The sequence below is a fragment of the Polyodon spathula genome, chromosome 30, assembly GCF_017654505.1.
Source record: "Polyodon spathula isolate WHYD16114869_AA chromosome 30, ASM1765450v1, whole genome shotgun sequence".
Lineage (NCBI taxonomy): Eukaryota > Metazoa > Chordata > Actinopteri > Acipenseriformes > Polyodontidae > Polyodon > Polyodon spathula.
In genome coordinates, this window is record NC_054563.1 from 7,480,671 (window position 1) to 7,505,670 (window position 25,000).

Below are 25,000 nucleotides of genomic sequence, written 5' to 3' on the forward strand. Positions count from 1 at the left end.
CAGATGAAACACAGCACTCTTAAATGTTTTCCCTGTCTTAAATAAAATAAAAAGTAAACTGTATTTTGACATTTTAATGTTTGGTTTGTTAAGAAAAAATAGTTCCCTTTGCTGTTCACAGGCGGAATTATACTGCCGAAGAACAGCTTTTATTGCTGTTAAACGGTCTGTAACAGGAATAATGACCTCCAGGAAGGGCCTTTCCTGGACGTTAATGCCCCGGACTATGCCTTGGGCTTTCAACTCTCCCATCTAGGGCATGAACAGCCAGGAAATGCCCTGCTTGCTTAATTAAATAGACCCACAAATATCTTAACTTCAGCTATGGTTATGTGTGAGTAGATGCTTCTGGCTGTGTATAATTTAAACATTTGAATATCACTTTACCTTCCATTGCAAAACAAGAGTATTTTTGGTCCTGTTTGTTTTTCTTGGTGGAATTGGGGTATCTGGTTCACAGCTCAATGTAGTAAAACTGACAGGTTCTGATGGCGTCCCTTGTAAAGAATTACACATTGCCTGTACTCTAAATGGATAAAGAAGACAACATGTAGGACGGTGGGAATAATATTAAAGGACTTAAACATGTCTTTAGTTTGTTCACCTTTTTGTTTCGCAGGCTTTATTTTCACATTATCCCATTTATCCTGCCACAACATTATAAGTTCACATTCTGTGCTACCTGTAATAGGACCCCACTTGACCCCATACAGCTCCCATGGGTAACATCAACGGCTAGGATCCTATTAACTGTAACACAGAAAGTGAATTAATAGCAATGTACTGTCGCAGGAGAAATTGGTATCTCAGAAATCAATGGGTGAATTTTCAAGCATATAAGGAAAAAAAAAATTAGCCATATACAATTGGCAAGAAAAAAAGAGCTGCATTACCGAGCACTTGCATTATTGTTTAGAGTAATTTCTGCAAACTGTTTGCTCTTACAATTATTTGACTTAGTAAATAGAGCATCATGTAGAAAGCCAAGAAAAACTATCAAACACATTCACACACAAAACAAACCTGGTATGATAATCAGTTGCTGGTCTAAGGTCTTCTAAAGTTGTAGTAAGTTCTTCACCACTAAAAAAGACAAGGTTAAAACAGACTAATTTATACTTGCACAAAGAGTTAACTTAAATGTTCGTCAGTTAAAATCCATTGAACACGCAGATAGTTACAGCTTCAATTCACAGTTTGGGTTATTGGGCGTATTTATTGTTACCTTTCAGAAGTCGCTATGCTCTGCTGATTTGTCTTTCCCGCCAGTCTCCAGTCTCTTTAGAAGTTTTATATTGGGGAAACATGACCAAAAGCACTAAAAAACTACTTGTAGCCCTCCAAAATGCCTCTAATGGCTCTGCATTGTGATTTACAGTTCAAGTTATGAACACATGCTTTTCCAATCTAATTTTCCATATGCATTTTAACAAAAGAATCCAGAGTATTTTGTCTTATTATACTAAATAGCCAATTGAGACAACTCACACAAATTATGAAAGATATTACAATTTGAATGTAAAGTTGATGGCTTCAGAGGATTGTGACTTTTGAAAGGTAAAAATACATTTGCAACAATTTTCCCTGGTACAGTACAGTGGTATAGTGTGCAATACAGTTGATAGATTGTCACCAAGAACTGAGTGCGTGACCACAATATTAGGCACATTTATTGAAAAACATAGGCTATGAAAGATTGTTTATAAATGCATTCATTATTTTTCTTAGACTTGCCTATATGCCGTTTTGAATTTGCCATTTTTTCCGCTGGTGGAGACAGCGACCTCATAAAAAAAGGAGTCTGGTAAATTTGCCATATCACTGTCCCCATTCACAGCAGCAGGGGGAGACCATGTAACAACTGCTGACTTTGCTTCAATGTCTGATATCTGCAATATATAAACATAGAACACACTCTCTAAAATTCCCCAAATTACAAAATGAATCAGACGTGTTTAATAGTCATGGATAAGATATTGTGAAAAACCTTTAAATACCATATATAACTAAAGAGTGTATGACCTGTGTGCCTCCTAGTGGTCTACATTTAACTAGAAAGGAAGGGGGGAGAAATCAACAAAAAAACAGAAGGGAGACCGCATCAAAACAAGAACAACAACTCAGGTAAGACAACCATTAAATGTATTTATCTAAATGCTAGAAGTATCAGAAAAAAAATTCTAGAACTTGAAGCTACTGCACTAACAGGTAACTATGATGTGATAGGTGTTACAGAAACTTGGTTGTCTGAGAGTGATGGGGACGAATTTAATATTTGTGGGTATACACTGTATAGGAAAGACAGGCAGGACAGAAGAGGAGGAGGGGTAGCGCTATACATAAGAAACAGTCTTGAAGCCCAGGTGTTAAACCTGGACAAAGAAAATAAAACCGAATCAATATGGGTCAGAATAACGGACAAAAATTCAAAAGGCATAATAATAGGAGCATGCTATAGACCGCCAGATTCAGACGGTGAGCACAATAATCTGTTATACAATGACATTAGAAATGTGTGTAGCAAAGGAGAAGCCATACTAATGGGGGATTTCAACTTCCCCCAAATAAAATGGGAAAACCCGGTGGGTAGCGCGAAGGATGAAATAGAAATGGTGGAAATGACAAATGACTGCTTCCTAACACAATTTGTGAAGGCACCCACTAGAGGGGAGGCATGCCTTGATTTAGTCTTTTCAAATAACGAAGACAGAATAACTAAAACAGAGGTCAGAGAACCACTGGCAAACTCAGACCACAACATGGTCTCATTTGAAGTGTTTTTTAAATCCCCAAAAGAAATGACTAAAGCTAAGGTTTACAATTTTAGAAAAGCAAACTATGAAGGTATGAAACAGAGACTAACAGAAGTAGATTGGAGTAAAATAGAGAAAACACCCACAGAAGAAGGATGGTTGTTCTTCAAAAATGTAGTACTAGAGGCGCAAAACAATTACATCCCTAAAGTAGACAAATCTAAATGTAAAACTAAATTGCCAAAATGGTTTAATAGATCAATTAAAAAAAATATTCAGCGAAAAAAGGCACTTTACAGAGCATTAAAAAAGGACCAAAAAGAAAGTACGCAGAAAGAGTACACAGAACTGCAAACGCAAGTCAAAAAGGAAGTTAGAAAGGCCAAGAGAGAAATAGAAATGAACATTGCTAAGGGAGCTAAAACCAATTCCAAAATGTTTTTCCAATATTACAACAGCAAGAGAACATTCAAAGAGGAGATTAAATGTTTAAGAGATACAAATGGCAAAATCGTAGATGAAGAAAAAAAAAGTAGCAAATATGTTAAATGATTACTTTTCACAAGTTTTTACAAAGGAAGATACTGACAACATGCCCCACATGTCATCCAGTTCCTGTCCAGTTTTAAATAACTTTAGCATAACTGAGGCAGAAGTGTTAAAGGGACTAGGAGCTCTTAAAATAAACAAATCCCCTGGGCCGGATGAGATCCTCCCAGTAGTACTCAAAGAAATGAAAGAAGTAATTTACAAACCGCTAACCAAGATCATGCAGCAGTCTCTTGACACAGGGGTGGTACCGACAGACTGGAAAATTGCAAACGTAATACCGATCCACAAAAAGGGAAACAAAACTGAACCAGGTAACTACAGACCAGTAAGCCTGACTTCTATTATATGCAAACTTATGGAAACTATAATAAGATCCAAAATGGAAAATTACCTATATGGTAACAGGGTACTGGGAGACAGTCAACATGGTTTTAGGAAAGGGAGATCGTGCCTAACTAACTTGCTTGATTTTTTTGAGGATGCAACATCGACAATGGATAATTGCAAAGCATATGACATGGTTTATTTAGATTTCCAGAAAGCTTTTGACAAAGTCCCGCACAAAAGATTAATTCTCAAACTGAACGCAGTTGGGATTCAAGGAAACACATGTACATGGATTAGGGAGTGGTTAACATGTAGAAAACAGAAAGTACTGATTAGAGGAAAAACCTCAGAATGGAGTGTGGTAACCAGCGGTGTACCACAGGGATCAGTATTAGGTCCTCTGCTATTCCTAATCTACATTAATGATTTAGATTCTGGTATAGTAAGCAAACTTGTTAAATTTGCAGACGACACAAAAGTAGGAGGAGTGGCAAACACTGTTGCAGCAGCAAAGGTCATTCAAAATGATCTAGACAAGATTCAGAACTGGGCAGACACATGGCAAATGACATTTAATAGAGAAAAGTGTAAGGTACTGCACGCAGGAAATAAAAATGTACATTATAAATATCATATGGGAGATATTGAAATTGGAGAAGGAATCTATGAAAAAGACCTAGGAGTTTTTGTTGACTCAGAAATGTCTTCATCTAGACAATGTGGGGAAGCTATAAAAAAGGCTAACAAGATGCTCGGATACATTGTGAAAAGTGTTGAATTTAAATCAAGGGAAGTAATGTTAAAACTGTACAATGCACTAGTAAGACCTCATCTTGAATATTGTGTTCAGTTCTGGTCACCTCGCTATAAAAAAGATATTGCTGCTCTAGAAAGAGTGCAAAGAAGAGCGACCAAAATTATTCCGGGCTTAAAAGGCATGTCATATGCAGACAGGCTAAAAGAATTGAATCTGTTCAGTCTTGAACAAAGAAGACTACGTGGTGACCTAATTCAAGCATTCAAAATTCTAAAAGGTATTGACAGTGTCGACCCAAGGGATTTTTTCAGCCTGAAAAAAGAAACAAGGACCAGGGGTCACATATGGAGATTAGAAAAAGGGGCATTCAGAACAGAAAATAGGAGACACTTTTTTACACAGAGAATTGTGAGGGTCTGGAATCAACTCCCCAGTAATGTTGTTGAAGCTGACACCCTGGGATCCTTCAAGAAGCTGCTTGATGAGATTTTGGGATCAATAAGCTACTAACAACCAAACGAGCAAGATGGGCCGAATGGCCTCCTCTCGTTTGTAAACTTTCTTATGTTCTTATGTACATACAAAAGTACCAGGATAAAAAGCTTTATACAAATCCTCATGCTTTGCTTGTTTTTTAAAAACATGAAACCCTCTTTTCATAAACACGGTCAATGTGAAAATTAGAAGAGAGGTCAAGGATTGGTTTGAATACCAAAATACACTTTCCACTGAAAGAACTATGTAATTTTATATATAGTTTTGTATATGCGAGTAAGAGGGGACGAATACTGGAAACCAATTTTAATAATGAATTAAGTTTAAGTTTGCAAAATTATTCATTAAGCGCATAATTACAATATAACAATTAGAGACAACTGGCATGCTTAACAATGCAAACAACTTTAGACAATTATGCTTGACTGCAATTATCTGTTATGTGGACAACAGTTCTGCATCAGAGTACAGCAATTGCATTTTGTGAACTACCACCAGCACTTAAAATAATTATTAATCACGAAATTGCTGTAAAAGGACTAGTAGCTTCACAGTTATAAAGTACTTAAACTCCCTCATATAATGAAGACATGTAAAGGTTTATACTTGATGTCTGCTGTCAAGTTAATATGTATTAATGTATTAGTGTATGGAATTAAATGCCTAGGAAAGTGAAGTGTGAAACTGTCAGTATTGCACAGTAGATAGACAGCGTATTATCTGACTTCCTCCTGTGAACATTTGTTTTGAATAATTAATGTGTATTGAATATTCTTACACATTACAGTTTATTTCAGTAACTGTGGAATATGACTTTCCTATAGTTCCCTACACTGTAGTTTCTTATATTTGATACATAGCTCATAATCTCATCAGCAAACTGAGTTTAACAAAACCAAAAGAAAACCGAGGACACATCACATATCCAGCAGAGAGTGCTCCAGTACATGCACGGCAGTGCTGTAGGAACTAACAGTGCAAGGCAATTCAGCATTGTTTCTACAGTGTTGTATGTGTTAAAAGTTAAGTTTTATTTGTTCACTTAATGTAGAAGAGATGTCATTATATTCAGTTTTTTTAGACTCCCACACAAGACACATTAACTTCTCATAAATCACAAAAATAAAGATGTTACTCAGGAACTACTATTAAACAAAGTGTTTTTCTTCAGAATTGTGTTGTATTTTCTATGCATGGGATGACATCTGATAAGTTTTACTAGAGTTCTAACAAAACTGTAACTGTGATTAGCTGATTTCTCATTCTTGATTAATATGAGAAGGCTTGGTGGTTAAAGAAACGGGCTTGGTACCAGGAGGTCCCTGGTTCTAATCCCTGCTTAGCCACTGTGTGAGACAATGAGCAAGTCACTTGACCTCCTTGTGCTCCGTCTTTTGGATGAAACATAAAACCAAAATAGAGCAAGTGACTCTGCAGCAGTTGCTGATGCATAGTTAACCCCCTAGTCTCTGTATGTTAAGGGAGCTGCAACTAGGGGTTCTGGGGGTGCAGTAGCATCACCTAGCTTTGCATGGTTTCCATCATATACAGGGGTTACAGTTTTGTTCAATGGCTTACCCCCCCCCCCCCGCCCCCCCCCCCCCCCCCTTAAAAAATTGTTCCAGTTCCACTGCTGTAAGTCGCTTTGGATAAAAGCATCTACTAAAATGACAAATTAATAATAATTAAACATCTTGTTTTACCTCACAATGCAGATACCATATTTTGGCACCCTTACACAGGTTACAAAAAAATGACAATGGAAACTAAGTTGTGATTTACAAGCACTGAACTAGTAGTCTTTACAGGTAAAGTTTCAAATGTTTACTTACCACTGGCTTGCTTATATTGGAAAGAAGAGTTTGAAGGGCCTTTGTCTCTTCATCTAGTTCTACAAAACAGATATTGTGTTAGATCTAAAATATCACAGCCCCTGTCAAGCATGTCAGTGCACACAACCATGTATACCCCTTACATAAAAGTTGATGCAATAACAGAACCCGTACTAACCTGCTTGTAATTAAGTTTAAATGGAAAAGGTTTACCAATGGCTCATTCACTGGCATTAAAAAAGAACATCTGTTTTGGAGCTGGCTGGCTTGTAAGACCAGAGAGGAGGCAGTACACACAGGTTTTCCAGTACTGTAGTATACATTAAAACTAAGCGTTTGTCATTGAAATTTTATAATATTTTGGTATTTCTGTAGTATAGAAGGCATAGAGAAAGCAGCAACATTTTAATGTTTTGGTTGGTTTTGATTAGACAGCAATTTTGAAATTATGTCAGTAACAAAGCTATGAAAAAAGTAGATCACTACAACCTACAGTATGCAAATGACTTTTGGTAAAATAATGTCCTGGCATGTTTCATCACAATTTCTCTACATTTCACACTTCTATTAAAACTCATTTTGGCCTATATCTGTTGTTGGGAATATGCAACTATTCCTGATTGGAATTCTGAACATGCTGCCTAGAAGGCTGTTGTGGGATATACTTAAAACAAAGCTCTCTAAGACAAGATCAATACCCCCATGTTGGGAACCGGGGGAAAAATCTGTGTCTGTGTGGAACAATGCATCCGCACCTGTTCAACCAACACTGTAGAATCTTTAACATAAGCTGAAAAGAAAAAAGTTTCACTTTTGCAAGGCAAAATACATACAAGCAAGTAAGAGAAAGTGGATCCAGTGAATTCATTTAGCAGGTTTACCTATGGACCTCAACTTCAGAACTAAACCCAATGTTATGAGATCAGTCCCCCTGGAAACAGCCGATTATAATGATGATGCATTCATTTCAGTATCAAGCTGCCATGACATGAACACATTTTTGAGCTCGGGACACCTTGACAATAGAACAATGAAACCTTAGCTGCTGAGGTCAGTGTGACATCTGAATGTGTAGCGTGTCTGTCAAGTATAAAGCATCATTTATAGCACTATCCTCTCACGATTGGCATATAAAAACTGCATCTCCCTTCAAGTTTCAGTTACAATGGTAAAGGGCTAAATAGGCAACAATGGGTTTAACTTTCTCCTGTGCAGCTGCAGTACTGTGTTAATACAATATGCGCCGTTTACAAAAAAAAATCATACTGTTAGCTATTTCTCCCTTTACACTTACACAAATTAAATTCAAACAAATTCGATACAGTATGCGTCACTGACCAATTTAAGTTGGCACTGCTATTTTCCTGTCATTTTATTAGATAAGTGGTAGTCTAATTCATGCAAACTTGACACAGCCCTTATCAGTGCCCTTAGTGCAAATACCACTATAGCACCACTTAAAACAGTGGAAGAGTTTGTCTTGGCAGAGTATTCACAGTCTTTGCACAAAGAAAGCCTGGAAACAGGTGTAGGAGTGACCTTTACGGGTTTGTGCAGCATTTCCATTACATTTTCTTATTAACATATCATACACCACATTTTCAATGGATATGCTATGTACCTTAAAACATTTTTGTAAAAACACTGTCAAGGGTGCCTATTCTGGGGGAGAATTTGGAAAGCAAGCAGATGGAAAGCAACGGGAGGAATGCCCGCTAATGCAATAATTAAGCATCATTAGCCAATTATCATTAAAAGGACATTTCTTACGAGAATTACCTAAGATGAACCACCTGTCATTTCACACAGCTATGTTTGTATTGTTTATGTAATGTTGTGTGGCGGTCACTCCAAGCATGCTCAAGTTGATGATGTCACAAGGCAGCTGCAGCAGTTACAGATGGCCAGATGAGACCTTGTGATGTCACCAACTTGGGTGCCAAGAACACTCTGCAGCAATGAACTGTTCCACACTCACCACTGCAAAAGAAAATCGGTAGTACAGATTTGCATTATGGAGAGATTAATAAATCCAGCTGTTGTCTTAAATGCAGTAGCCATGGCTACCAACCAATGGGGTGGATTACAATATTTTAGGGGGGAATGGCAAAGAAAAAAGCACTTTTGCATATGCATATATATATATATATATGTATATATATTACTGCATCATCACTCACTAGTGTTGCTTTAAAATAAGCTGCTTTCAGGAGACCTAACAGCTGTTCATCCCTGTGAGACAGAACACTCTCCATTGCTTTTGCCATTGCCTGACATGAAGTTTTTGTATGCAGCAAAAGAAAAGGTGTTTTTCTTTTTAACCAGGCAGGTGGCTTTTACGGTGCCCGAGTAATATGTGCGTAACCTTCGGTGTGGTGGCGCCTCAGAATGAATGGGGCTGAGTTTTAAGAGTTAAAGCGAAAGTCACCGCCTGCAAAACAACACCTACATTGACTTAATATCATATTTTTTTCAAGCCTGTTTACTTACTGCAGTGTACTGAGTTTCTATAATGCTTAAAGATAGCAGCCGAGAATCACATACGAGAGAATAAAGTCTTGCGGTACTTAAAATATCCAGCACTAATTTTATTCATTTATTTTAACCAGAATTCCTCAGAATGCAACTCATAGTGCTTTCATCACTGACACCCACTTCCTTAGAGGTTGTTGTAGCGTTTCAGGCATTCTAAATTGGGTGGAAAATACAGTAGCTAGGCGTCTTAAAATATCTCTGCAGGATTTTCCTGCACTGAAAATTGCAGATATGAGGGAGCAACTTGGAAAATGTGCGATTCCGTGCTTAAATTCAAACCCTGGTAACTCTTTTGATGCACTGTGTAAACAGTATTAGGTGGTCAGCAGCATGCTAAACCTTATTTAATAAAAGTATGATTGCTGCTCTTCCACTGTGGTCTGATTTGACTACTCAGATCCCCACAACAGGCAGCATGTGGGTCTCCGAACATAAGAGACTGGAGTTTGATCCTCAACCTGCTAAACAGCTATTTTGTTATTAACTTACCTTGTGTTTCTGTGTCTATTCGAGGACTGCCTTTTACTTTTCCTACTTGTTTCCCTTTAATTGGGGCAGCCCCGGGGGAGTTCTGCCCTTTCCCAAGCCCATTCTCGATGTCTGTAGAGGAACTGCAGTCACTTTTCTGCGGCGAGGAGGGAGGGCTGTTCATTTTGTCCTTTGTCGGACCACTGTGTCTGTCTTTTAATTTTCTCTGCAAACGTTCGTAAGTTTTACTAGTCCTGTCATCTCTGTTTACAAAGCCAGACCTTCCATGAAGTGAATGAGAGTCTGCAATATTTAAAAAAAAAAAAAAAACCCACAACATTGTTTGTTGGACAGATAATTTACAATAGGGTTTATAGGCCACTGTTAGGTGGAATTTGGTAGTCATTTAAGACTCACACAGAACAGAAGAGGAGATATTATTGAATTCATCTAATCATTAGGTTCTTATGCCTTCCACTTCTGAAGACCAGGGTTGACAAGTGAAATTTGTTTTGTAGTCTCAACCTAGACCCAGTGTACTTTAGTACACATCTCAAATCCACCAAACAATAAGGTATGATAAGCAGTATGTGCTTAATTAAAAAGTGCACTTGCCAGCACTGTTCCCTACAGCAGACATTAAATTAATTGAAAGTAGCAGCCTTCCCCATTATTACACATACTTTGAGAAAACAATGTCACGTGCACAGTAACAATCTTGGTATATAGGACAGACCCGCAGTATTTAGATCTAACACAGTTTAGAGTATATTTCAGCACATAAGTATTGGCGTTTCATGAATCAAATGTGTCACTGACCTTGGTCCCCGTAGACTTGTGAAGGGTGGTATTGGGGGATGTACTGGGTTGTCATGTCCCCGGCCCCACTCACTGTGGTGTACATGTGGTGTGGTGGGGGAGGCATCATGGCGTGGTGAGGAATGAAAGCAGGCAGGTGAGGGTGCAACGGTGAGTGGCTCCCTGGTAGAAACTCTGCCTGAGGTAAGACCAGGACCCTCCGCACACCATTCTCCTCAATAATCTGCACAACAGCACATGAGAGACTTTTCATTTAATATATAATGTATATGTTATATATTGGGTGAAACAGTTCACAAAGCTGTAGCATTAACGTGCATCAGCTTATAGTATTATCATAGCCAGATACAGTGACGTTTGATCACTACAGCACCTTGAGGAATAAATAACATAATGTATGATGGGTGCAGCAGGTTTGTGGGGCAGCACCATTGGGTTGTATGTAATGCTTCTATCTGTCACTGGGAAAGAGTTTTTGGCCTTTTGAGAATCCGTCTTGTTTGTTCCCGTTGGCTCTGTTCAAAGCGGTTTAAATTGAGATTTGGATTATGCACTGGCAGAACTTGGTCTCTCCAAATCTGATGGTGTATTTTAATAAGCGCCTGTGCATTTAACCTGAGACTGCAGAAAAGAAAAAAAAAAATAGACAAAGGGGTGGGCTCTAATTATATTCATCTGAGAAATCCTGAAGGAGGGAAAAAAAATTTTAAAAGTAGGAACTACACAAAAAAATACAACCTGATTCTGGCAGTTCTATGATACAATTGGTTGGATTAGGTTGAAGGAATAAATGTGAGCAGGACAGCACACACTCACATGACACATCAGAAAAGCAGATTATAGGGTGAATGTCTGCTTTACCTGTGACATGTATCCAGGAGGCACATATATTGGAGGCACTGAACCATTTGGAGACATCATTGGAACTTGAGCGGGACCTGACAGGTGAAAACACACACTTTAGAATACAAAGCCACAGACTCTATGGTACAACTTTCAAGAACTAATTCTCTCTTATCTAAAAATATCCAGGACAGCAAGACACAAACACACACAGTTAAAAGCAACATACTGTTCAATGTAAGATACGTATGGAATATCCAACAAGAGCTTTAAAGAAAGCCAGACTGGTTAAGATCTACATCATTCACAGTCACTGCAGCCAGTCAGAAGTAAGAAAACCTTGCAGAAGGTGACGCCATTGCTGTGCGTGTCTCAAACAAAAAACGTACTTAAAAGATATGTACGCATGACAACTAATGAGTTTTAGCTGGGGCGTGGTTTCCCGATTGATTGATGTCCTATTTTAGACTGCAGCTTCTCTGCAAGTTTAAGCATTCCAGTTCTTTGTGCCACAACAAACAGGTTTGAAGAATAGCAGCTGTTATAAGGATTTGGACATTTTAGCCGATGATCTTTCACCTCGCATCAGTTCGTCAGCCAAGACTAAAGCAAGTAGTTTTTAGTACTGATAGAGTATAGGGGTCTAGAGTGAAAAGTAGCTTCATCTGACAATGTTACAGTACAAAAAACTATTAAAAAAAATAAAGAAAAACCACAACCATGACACCCAGAATGTCTTGAACTGCAAACGACAAAGAACTACTGAGTCCAGATAAATTCAACTATGAAATCAGAAGTGTGAACAGCCATACCGGTCCACAAAGATTTACTATAAGAACATGGCTGTTTTTGCGATGGCCGTTTAAAAGCATCAGCTAGAATATGTATAAAAAATATATACACAGCTTTCAAGACCACAGAAGGTTTTTCAGATTAAAAGAGGGCATTGTAGACAAATAACATTTCTCTCTCAGGCTAAGAAATATACAATGTTACTATTAATATTATTCCAATAAGTACTACGTAAAACCTTGTTTTGTGGCGAACAATGAAGGCGGCTGTTGTTTGCTGGTCTTCTGTCTTATTGATACTATGCATTTTTAAGTGAATTTTAACTGTATACAGGTCAGGGTTGCTGATAGAGTTACTGTTTAGCGATTTCTGTACAGTAGGAGATTCCCCTCATGATTCTGGTAAGCAGGTAACCATGCAGCAGAGAGAACTGGCATGCAGAATACAGTTTCTCGTATGAAGCTGCTCATTTAAGAACTCCCTGACGTATGGCTATTTCATACAGAACACTGTGAGAAAACAGCAGCTAGAGTAGTACTGTAGTGTTTAAACCTTTAAAATGCAATCGGCCCAGTGGATCACAATGTTTGCCCCAAAGATTAATTTCAACTGTTAATATTGCAAAACTAGAAACAATGTAACTCAAAACTTTGTTTGCTATTAGTTTGGCAAAACTTAACAGTTTAATTGTCATTTGACAGAATAGGGGCAAATTGGGTTTACGGCCCCATTATTTTTTGGAAAACCATCATCAGCAAAAAAAAAATTAATGAGGTTCAGCTACTTAAAATAAATAATTGCATGCCTCCCTCAAGCAGAGGGCAAAGTATTTATTGATTTCATTTGATTTCCAACTTTCTAATACATCTCATTATGAGCAAAAAAAAAATCTAATTTATAAGCAGCGGCTTTGTTAATGTAAATGAGTGTGTGCGTCACCAAACAGAGTCGAACACAGAAAATCTATAGCACGGCTTTCTTCTCCACCGTCCCTGTGGCAGTTTTGATTTCCAATATCTGTCAGGAGGTCAAGCCACAGCGATTTTCAGTGGGGTTTGAGCCTCTGGATTTAGCGCCCAGGCCACAGGCTGCTATAGTTATTGGAAACAATAACTGTCAGACAACTGCAGCCCTGCACAAGCTTCCATTCAGCTTATTTCTTTGAGTAGACAAAATGAACACCATTATTGGGACTGAATTATGAAGAGAAACTTCAGGTGAAGGCTAGGACCTCATCAACCTGATTAAAAACTTAAGACGGCCTAGGAAAGGAGTATATTTCAGTTTACAATGGCATGATAGGAAAAAAAAAAAGTGGATTTGTGGAATCGCTTCAAGAAAGTCGTTGTTCTGTTTTCCCTGCTTGCGGAGAAGTGGCTTGGACACAAAACAGGAGTGAATGACTTAAAACATCTTACTGAAAAAAATCAAGAAACACGAGTCATGTAAATGCCACTTAGACAACTCAATAAAGCTGGCAATGTTAGGAAGTGTAAATGCAGCAACACAGTTGGTGGGAATAAGAAAGCATAACGAGGAAGCTGACAGGAACTGGTACACACTTTCAAAATTAATCAACTGTTTATGGTTTTGTACTGCTTTTGAATTGACATGGTCATGACGAAACAGAATCAACATTGATTATTGGGAGGCCTAGTGGATTTTCTATCCAGAAGCATGTGAGAACTTCAAAACCTATACAGAATGAGCTGCTTGACTTGCTACACATGACTAGGCAGCAGTGTTGCCAATCGGGCTTGTTTTTTTACTTATTGTACGTGAAAAAATGGCTTTGGGCAGGTTCCTAATTTTTCAGTTAGTTTTGGGCATTTGTGCAGGTATCTGGATATATTTTGAACAGTTTTAAAGACTTAACTATATTTTTAAGCAAAATACTAAGCTACATGATACACAACCCTCAGTGTTTACATCACTGGTTGCTAAACATTATAGCAATAACATGCATCAATATCTGTGGATATGACGTACATTGCATTATGGGTAGCGTATGTTTCATGTGCGCGCCTGTTTACAGAAGATATATACCAATAAATTATATTATATATATATAGCAAAGAGTGGGAGTCTGATCGTGAATTAAATGTAAATAGTGTACTCTCAGATGCCATTTTTTAAAAGATGACAGTTGAAATAGAATGGGACTAAAATTACTGTCAAACATACTCCACATTCGGACTGCAAAGAAACAGCCTAACTTCAGTCTAACTTACAGCAGGCCTCCTTGGGAGCTGCTGACAAAGTTTGACAGCCGCACGTATAACGGCTATGCAAACCATTTCAAGGTGACTGCACGTGTACAAATGGAGGTTAAATGGAGGTTTAAAGACTTAAACATTTCAGTTCATACATAAAAGGACATTTTCTTTACTTTTTTTAAATATACGTTTTTGGCAATAACATCCTCACACAGGTCTGTGTGAGGAGGATATATATATTATATATCTATCCTCCTCAGACAGACCTGTAATCCGAATTCAAGTAGGTTTAAAAAAAAAAACAATTTTAAATGCAAAGATTTACTGATATACAAATTATAATAGGAAGAGCAATTGTATTTTTTAATTAACATATCCCTGAAGCTTTACTAGTCACTTAACCCTAGCTTCAAAATGTTTTTTTTGTTTTGTTTTTTTTCCTTTGAAGACCTTTGCTTACGCAGTTCTAAATGCACTTACCACTCTGCTACCCGTAGCTGCACAGTGTGTGTGTTTGTGCACTGCTGAGCTCTGATCATTCTAATACCTACTTAAAAATGTAGCAAGAAACTAGGAAAAATACCATGTTTACTGGGTTACTTTTGAGCTAGTGTAGGCAATATAATACTGGGCTATTTTTGGGCTGGTATTTGGTTGAATTTGAGCTACAAATATTTGTTTGTATTATTTGCTTGCTTTTGCCAGGGAGTTCATTATCCAGCAGCTGAAGAGCACCAAATATGTTGCTATACAAGCGGACGATACAAAGTGTCAGTCAGTACTGGTTAATCAGTATATTGATGGAAACAGCAAAGTTGGTAGTCATGTATAGTCAAATATACACCACTTTACATAATATTGGTGCTAATTAATCACAACAGAGTTTCAAGTGTAAGAAGGAATCAGTGCGAAAACGTTTTTGCCTCAATGTTCACCAGCCACCACCGAGTTCTTTACAATAAAATATGCTTTTTTTCTGTTAGGCGTTCTGCTTGCACTTACTTTTTAAACAAATAATCAATAACGAAGCACAGAAATTGCATATAAAGCAAGGTTATGTTCTTGCTTTGTTATCCTAGCCTTATTCCAGCCAGCTCTTGTAAACACTAACAGCAGCTGAACTGACACCTGTTATATAAAAAAGGCTCAGCAGTAGCAGGGTTAAATATATTGTTCCTGTCTGACGCTGGCAGTGAAAACTGCATAGAAAACCCAATCTGAAAGTTGTCACCATTAGTCTTACCACTCATTCTGCATATGGAAAACACGCACACACAAAAACAAGTTTCTTTCTTTTAGATGAAGTGATTAGTCAGTGACCAGGCAGTGCAGGTAATAGGACACTTTTGGTTTCACACTGCTTGCTGGGCTGAACTGTGGCACATGATAAGAAGAGTTTAAGATTACGTGTCACAGTTTACTGTTAAAGGAGCAGTGTTCCATTCGGCTTTGAAAACTGTTGTTAGGCCTACATATTTCCGTAGTTAAAAAGAAACTTGGTATTAAAATAAGACGAAGGACAAGATGTTTTTGTTTTGTATTTGAGTTTATATAACACAGCAACTATGAAGTCACTACCTCAAAAAGTTTGTAAAATATGAGGCTGCAATGTGGTGTCAAATTACTGGCATATTCATTTTTCTTACATAACACCCATGATCAAACAAGACAAAGAGAAACACAGATTACAGTTGTGTACAGAATATGAAGTCAAAACCGCTAAGTCTTTGGTCTTTATTATCAGGAAACCTGAAAGTCATGAGTAGAATGTAGCAGTCATCTTGGGTCTGAGATCAAAGTAAGGGCGCTACTAAATTTTGCCAGGATGGTTTCCATAACACTTAAAATACGAAGCTGCAAGCTTAAATGGTTTATAAGTTATCATCAGTTGTAGGAATGTTGGCAGCATTGGTAGAGTACATTAGTTTGTGAGTGCACACTGGAACGGTTTATCATGTTAGGTCAATTTTAACCTCCCCCTGATGAACTACATTGGCAGAAGAATACAGTAAGTGATTAAAAGTCTAAATCAATTGTCCTGCTTTATTGAACACATTTGTTACAATAACTAAAGCAACGTAATAAGAGAGACCAGTAATAGTGACCATTTCTGATCCACTTTTGTCATCACCTGTAGGCTACTACATGAAGGAAATAATTGTTAACATAAGCCTGATTTTGTATGTAAACATAGGGAGGAGTCAAGCGTGTAATATTTAATGTATTAGTACAAATGTTTTAAAGACAAAGAAATACAAGTTTATTTTAGTTATCAGGCGTGTGCCAACACTTAAACAGCACTGCAATCGAAGTATAAAATCCCCTTATTTACTGTAGTTTAATAGCGATCCCTTGCACAGTCAAAGAGACTGTACTTAGCAGAGGATTCCTACAAAATAATATGAGATCTCAAAAAATGAATGACTTTAAAAAAAAAAAAAAAAAAAAAAAAAAAAAAAATATCTGAATTGCTTAAGATCTCAAAAGCATCCCAGGCACTTCCCCAAAGTATTTTCTTCATTCTAGATGCTAAGAATTTTGGATAAGGCAAAAAGAGCTCCAGGCTACAAGATTAAAAAAAAAAAAAAAAAAAAAAAAAACACGCTTACTTATATATTGTGAAGGATTTCATTATTTGTTAAAGGTTCAACTGCCCTTTTTTTCACTCTGAGACAGAAATTGATTTAAAGCGCTTCTGTGCCATTTTTATTACTTACAGAAAATAAATAAAAAACAAAACAAAAACCTAACTCCCACAAGCAGTACTAGATTAGATGGCTAAGCCGATTACCAATTAACAAAAGACAATATCTCATGGTACAGAACACACAAAAGGTTTCACACAATACCTATGTTTTTCCAGGCTTGACACACAGCCTTTCCTTTTTCACAGATGAACAGCCTCTTGCCTTCATACAGACTGCCCCGCACAAACATTTCTCCTCTGTAATATACCTGCTTGCTAATCACAGGCAGGTGATACTCATTAATTATATGAGCCAGGTGAACCTCATCCTGGCTCCCTCCCATGGCATCCTGGGTGATGTAGTCCAGGAGGGGCTGAGGGACTACACCCCCCCCCCCCCCCCCCCCCTTTGTTGTGGGCGGGATTGAGGGATGGTTGTCCATCATCCGGTGACCTCGGGAAGGAACCGCAAACCAGTGACGGGGGACCCAAACGGGAGGACAGGGGCGACTGGTGACCTGTTGGGTGCAGCAGCAGGCAGAGGTGAGAGCCTTGTCTCCAGTGCAGCAACATCTAATCCGCCAGGATTAACAAAGCGTAAGGCAGGGGGAATGAATGCCAGTGACGTCTGCCGACAGCGTACTGACGTCTGGAGAGTCTGGGGAAGCAGAGTAGGAGACCAGGCAACTGACTGTGCATGGTGGTGCACTGACTTTGGCACTAGGTCCAGCACAGGGAGATCCGGGCATTTCGGCAGGGTGTCACGGAATTTGGGGAACTGGACCGCAGCCAGCGGCGCCGTACTGGATCACAGAGGGGGTGGTCGAGGCTGTGGTGGAGGTGGGCTCTTCACCTCCTCCCCTTCTCTGTAGCTGCTAGCAGCAACTGCTTCTCCACCACAGACGCCTCTTGCTCTGCGACTTTTTCTCCACCTCTGGCGACTCTTCTTGTGGTGCAGGCCACACCACTCTATTTAGGACCAACTACAACTCCGAAACCTCCGGTTCTAGCAACCCAGACTCTTGCCTCAGTTGCCTGTTGCTATGTTCTAATTAGATCTCCCCACTCCATTATTTTCTATTTCTTCTGGGTCCAAAGGGCTTAGTACCGCTGCCACCATATGTGAAGGATTTCACCATTTGTTAAAGGTGCTCTTTTTATACAGACCCAGAGAGAGAAATTGATTTTTAAAGCAATTTCGTGCCATTTTTATTATTTACAGAAAATAAATTAAAAGAAAAACAAAAACCTAACCCCCACATGCAGTACTAACTAAAGTTTTTTTTTTAGTTCTAAACTTGATCAGGCGGCTAGCCATTTACCGATTAACAAAACACAATTTCTCACGGTACACAACACACAGTAGGTTTCACACTTGTTTTTCCAGGCTTGGCACACAGCTTTTCATTTTTCACAGGTAAACATACCCTGACAGCCTCTTGCCTTCACACAGCCGGCCTAGCACAAACATTTTTCCTCTGTAATGTTTATTTGACAGATGTTCTTTCTATTACTTGCTGATAGCTCCAAGTCAGTGCAATCACAATAGATCTATGTTCTTGAATGGTATCGCCATGCAAAGAGCGGTGTCACTGTGTCTTTCATATGAATAGTGAATTGTGTAACACTAAAAGCTTGAACTAATGTTTCCCCTGGTGAACTAACAGCCTAGCAAAGGTTTGTTTCTAGAGTAGGGGAGATCAAGAGAGTAGGGGAGAGCAAGATTTTAAGGGAAACGCCGCAATTCAAAGATTTAATGACAATATTTGACCATTAGAGGGAGCAAAGCAGCAAGTCCAAATCTATTAATGAAATCCAGTTTCACTCACCTTTTTACATTTACTATTTTGAGGGGGAAAGTCCTCTTTGCTGGTTGGTGTTGCTTGGTAAGCAGACAATGGAATACAGAGCATTGTGTAATGTGTTTCTACTGTGGCCTCAGTTCACAACAGTCCAGTACCAACTCTTGTCTCTTGTATTACTAAGATGAATTGACTTAGGCCTTCACAGCAAAAAGGCAGTGAATTGTTATACGATGAAGGAACCATAGCGGTCTTGAAATCATGTATTTTTTTTTTTTTTTTTTTTTATTGGAAAGATGTAGGCTGTTACATGGCTTAATTATACCAAAAAAAGAAAATCTTATTAGCAGAAAAACCCTAAGGGTTATGATAATCTGCAGCTTCATACTGTATATTATACTTTATCTTGCATTATTAGTAATGATGAATTTGGGTTTATTATTATTATTATTATTATTATTATTTTGTCCTGTACAAAACAACAGCAGTTTGCTGTATCAATTCCTGTGCACTAAGATAATAATTTACCCCCTTGATTAGAAAATTATATGCTTTTAGAACTCAAAAGTGTCTGCAATGCAATTACAGGCCTGTAATTGTACTATATCAATAACAGGCTGCTGTGCTTAGGAAAAACAATGTAGGCGGTTTTCAGTAGTCTTTCCAACAGTGGCACCCTAGACATCTTATTAGCTCTGCATCTGCATCCCAACATCCATTCTAGCAATGGAATGAAATAAGCAATGGTTCTAACATACAGTGCCAATTTAAAACCCTATGCATGAAAACAGTACACTAAATCTGGATCTCAGGCTATACCATATAACGCTATACACTGTATTGGATAATGGGCAGGTACTTTATTTGGGCTTTATTGGTTATTTTGATTGGATCGCCAATAATACTTCCACCAATCAGAGGGTTGCATACAGTACTTGTAGCGATCCCACCCTCTGTCAGACTGGTATGCAGAACAGGATAAAGAAGCGCTGGACAAGAGAAATAATGTGTCAGATATCAAAGTGGATATTAGAATGGCAGTGACAAAGCCAATTTGCTTGAAAACATTAAAAGTAAACCGGGCATTTCCATCAATGGATATAAATAATTTGGAATTGATGATGGGATCAGAAACACAGAGACAGAACTGTTCTACATAACTTATTTTTAAACTACATGTGAATGTTTTATTCCATTAATATGGATTACCTGTAAAATAATAGGATTTCCAATCAAATATAAACAAGTAGCTATGGTGACGTCACCAATAAATTACGCAAATAAGTACCATCGAAGGTTCAAACCTTCCTTTGGTAATGTGTTCTGAACCTTCCAAGGTAAAAATGTAGCAGCCCTAATTAATTTTAAACAAATCTTTAGGCTAACATCTCCAGGCATGTCAAAGCCACAGGCATGTTAGATTTTTTTTTTTTTTTTTTTTTACCAGTATATACTGGTAAAAAAAAAAAAATCCAACATGCCTGTGGCTTTTCTCTATGTCACGGCTGTTGTGATTTTTTTTTTTTTTTTTTCCCACGAACCAGCCACCGATCCATCGTAATAAGAGCAAACTTAACACTGTGAATTACAGGTTTACCAATTGTGATCGACATTACCAGATGGCAGCGGACTTCATCCAAAAATATGCAAGCTTAAAAGGCACCAGTCAGATGCACAGCGCCATCTACAAACTTTGACATGCCTGGAGATGTTAGCCTAAAGATTTGTTTAAAGTTAATTAGGGCTGCTACATTTTGACCTTGGAAGGTTCAGAACACATTACCAAAAGGAAGGTTTAAACCTTCGATGGTACTTATTTGCATAATTTATTGGTGGATGGATGGATACATGGGAGGGGGGAGCATCAAGTACCACAGACAAGAGGAAGGGGGGCATGTCCCAAAAAGTTTTAGAACCTCTGCACTGAACAACACCGATTTGTATCAAAAGGGCTACAGCTAAACTTTTGTCCCTCTTATCTTCCTGGGAAACAATTTCCCCTCATCTCTCCTCAGGAGAGGAGATGCTGTAAGTATCCGATAACAATCCCCTCAGACAGTGCAGGTCGAGAGTTCTATACTTAGCATTAGCCTAATGTGAACATTGATGAATCATTCTTTCTGTATTATTCCCGATGCTCAGGATTTACTGCAGCACATTAGGTTAACCATGTGTCTATAACTGAACACCCACACTTTGACATCACACAGACAATGATATGCATCACTGACGCAAGCACTGATAAGATCAAATGCAAAGGCCACAGCCACTGAAAGAAGACAGTACATCACTGACGTCACAGCACACCCATCTGGCAAAGACAGCCTGTTGTAAATCAATATACCCAGGTTCTAGAAATAGCCACAATACACCCTTTTTCATTTACTTGATAGCCTCCAGTATAGTGCTGTATTTTTATGCATCCCTATCATGGTACAGACAACAAACGTCAAAGCCCATTCTTTCAATTTCCTCACAGTATGCAGAAGAGCTGAAGAATCAAGGCCAATTTTTAGAGGCAGTTTTGTAAAGATTAACAGTAGTGCAGCTTTCCTGGCTGCCTAACTATATTAGTAGTCAAAAGCACTTTTTTTTTTCCTTTTAATGTTTGTGATCTAAGGTTTTACGAAAGCAGAGGGACAAGACAGTCAAAGAATGCCAGCAGAAGCCACGAGAGCATCCTTTCAAAGCTTTATGAGCACCCCCTGTCATTCAGTCCTTGGCTTCTCTCAAGCAGAGACTGTCACATTGTGTCTAATGTAACTGTGATGTTATTTATGATGCAGGTTAAAACTAAAGCTGCCTTATTTACTAAAGTTAACCCCTTCTGATTAGGCTCAGTATAAAAACCAGCTCATCATACAGCTCTCTCCATTAGGCACTTCCAGAGACAATCTCCATTTATGAGGACCCGCTATTAAAACCATTTGAGTCAATTTGGTGGTCCTTATAGAGAGATCCCTCTGTCCTCGTCGATATTTGAATGCAAAAACAGGATTTGACATTGACTTGGCACAATCAGCAATCCCCCAGATACTAAAGCTATCTTGATGTTTTCAGAACAAAAACAAAACAAGGAAAACTAGGACACACACGTTACTGTCCAACACAGTGCTATTCCACACCACTGCACCTTGATTCCACTGCACCTTATATTTGTTGTGATGGGATTTAGTTACACAGTAGTAACTGCTCCTTTTGTGAATAAACCACTGACTTATCACAGTTAAATATTTCCTCAGTGAGTTACGGGCAGAGACAGTCTAACACCAGGAATCCTGTTGGAAGTTAGGTTTTTAAAATCTCCCTTCTGGAATGGCAGTAGTTAACCAACTGGCAGTTTACTCTGCCTCACGCAATAGGTGTTACTGTCATTAAAACCACACATCATTTCTTAACTGAGTATCATCTATCTCGGGACCTGGGATAAGTTTCTCATCTGTCGTCTTCGCACATAACAAAGGGTTCATTGGTGCTCCTGCGTGGTTGATCCTGTTTTCACAGGAGTATAAATAACAAACAAGACGATGACAAAGAGAAGCTGTGATACATAAAATGTTTTTCTCCAAAATGCAGCAATTTTTTGTATATGAGTGGGTTTTATTTGAATGCAAGCAAGCAATGATGTTTAGATGTTAATAATTGACAGGCTTTCAGTGATATACATTCCACCAGGAGTATTTATTAGTATTATTATTTTAATTATAGGTATCAGCAACAGACCCACTGAGATCAAAGCCTTCTCCTTAATAATGACCACCAATAGTATCTTCAATTGGCCTAAAAATCTTTATCAAAGGTCACGAGGGCCGTTTACTGTATTGTCTTGTATACACGTTTTCTGTTCTGATCACAAGCCAAAGCAGCTTACTTTTTAATTAAACACGCAACATACGCATACACACAGGGAAAATGCAATGCTTAAAATGTTTATCCTGAACAAAACACGTGTTATAACTATATGCCTGATTAGAGACTTTTCAAATGAGTTTCAAACCTGCTATTCCTAACAAGTAAACCTTTCAGTTTTGCAAAACATCTTCACAGTTGGTAGAGCAGTCACAATGGCACTCCTCAGAAACCTCTAGTCACAAATGATGCAAACACAGAACACTTCATTAGGGGCTCTTTAAACACATAGCAAGAATGCTGTTATTTTTGTTACTTTATATTCACATGTTGAAATATACGTTCAAGACGAGTGCCCTATAATAATCCTGCTCCGAGTTTTAACCAAAATGCTTAATAGCTTTTTCTATGACTCGCATGTTTTCAATGTCTCTGCATTTTCCTCATGTGAACTATGAATGTGAAGGTAATTACTTTATTTCAGTATTTTCAAGCTAGCACAATTAAAAAAAAAGTCCTGTACGTTAGAACTGACACAACACCCCTTCCAGTGATCGAACACGAGAAACTGATCCGGCTTCCATTTCAAGAATCTGGGTGGAATCTGTTCTGAATGTACGCAAGGCTGGATTCTGACAGGGGTTGCCGTTGGAAATCTTCTTCTAAAATTACAGGTCTGAAAGGGGCCTTCCCGAGGAGGCACAAAAATGTAAAAGCTCTTCTTCAGTTTCCTTTTTGTGTTTTCAATTATGAATACAACGTGATTATACAACAAGCAGACACTGCTCTCCCATTGTTTTCCATGGAGGTCAGTTGTTCTGTTATTACTCAATACCAGAACTGAAAATAAAGTACAGCTGTGAGATGACACTAATGACACCTGTTCTTAAACCACTGCTTACAGATTAAATGCTTCACCAGGACGCTCAAGTAAACTCTTTCAGTGGACCACAATAATTATTTCAGACAAACAGGGGTAAATAAATACATGTAAGAAGTCAAAGTATAATAGTCATAACAACATCGCTTCAATAAGTTGCATTATTACCTCATACCACACCAATGTTAAAAATAACATCCCTTAAAAATAACATGCTTCCTGCATACAACATGGATATGGAGCAGCCCTTGTTATAACACACACATTTTAGTACCCTACCAGTATTCTATAATGACAGTATTTTTCACACCATCTAGCATACAGTTCAGTCCAGTTCAACATACAGTAACTCATGCTTTGTATGCAATATACAGACATTTTTCTAGGGTGTCAGGTATAAATTACAGGGTGTGCATTATTCATAACAGTACTCTGTGTGTCAAGTACGACTACAGTGAAGTCTGAATAACCTGTCACCAATGGCACTGAACATTATACAAGGAGTCTCTGGTATTTATTAAAAACATCTGTGTTTATTGGCTGGTAATAGATTGATTTTAATGAGATTTAATTTGTTAAAAAAAAAAACAAGTGATCAGTGAACTGAAATAGCCAGTATATGAAGAGAAGCATCTCCCACAAGAAAGGTAACCTTCAGTAGCGCTGACAGCTAGAGGAGTCCTTCTTGTAAGGAGAAGAGTCATCATCACAGAACTGGAAGAATAATCTCGTGGTTTAGAATCTCTTTGTATCGGGTTCTATTTCAATCACCACATTGTGGTTTTGGTTTTTTTAAAAGCACAGCATAAAAGCACCCCAGTGGTCTCAATAGTCGTTCTCAGAAACATAAGACAGAATACTAAAAAGGTATTATATTATCATATTTTTTGTGTTAAAATAAATATGGTTAGACACTGACGTTTTAAATTGAAAATAAAAAATAAATACATCCAGAAAAATCCTGCTTGGTTCAAAAAATATATTTAAAACAAGTATGTTCAGTATTCACAGATTTAATTGCTTCAATTAGCTTGTTTTTATATTGAAATTGTAAAATAGTCTTAAAATCGAGCATCTAAACCTTTTTCCTTTCTTTAAGCAAAGCACTGTTTAAAACCTTATATCTGGTAACTTGGTGAAATGCTGGGGAAAAAACCAGGATGAGTCATCGCTTCATACTCATTCTGAAGCACACTGCAAATTATCAATGAATCGTGTCTGCTGTCATTCACTGCTGCTGGCAGCAACCATTCTTTCAGATTACAGTAAAGATCCCCATCACCTATTTTTATTTTTTTAAATTTTCCTATCAAACTTGACTTGAAGTAGCTCCATTTCCGTAGCTCTATAGCCATAACATCCCCCCGCCTAAAAAACTAAATACAATTTTGAGT

The 25,000-nt window shown here is 38.0% G+C and overlaps 1 protein-coding gene across 1 annotated transcript; it reads right to left on the minus strand.

The window, feature by feature from the left end:
* Positions 1-354: 354 nt before the first annotated feature.
* LOC121302805 (fibronectin type-III domain-containing protein 3A-like) lies at positions 355-11,503 on the minus strand. The gene is made up of 7 exons (XM_041233039.1): positions 11,400-11,503; positions 10,539-10,761; positions 9,741-10,022; positions 6,717-6,775; positions 1,735-1,889; positions 1,024-1,083; positions 355-526 (listed from the first exon to the last, which is right to left on the minus strand). Exons 1-7 carry the CDS (start codon positions 11,457-11,459, stop codon positions 379-381), a joined length of 987 nt encoding a protein of 328 aa, XP_041088973.1. The 5' UTR covers positions 11,460-11,503; the 3' UTR covers positions 355-378.
* Positions 11,504-25,000: the final 13,497 nt, after the last annotated feature.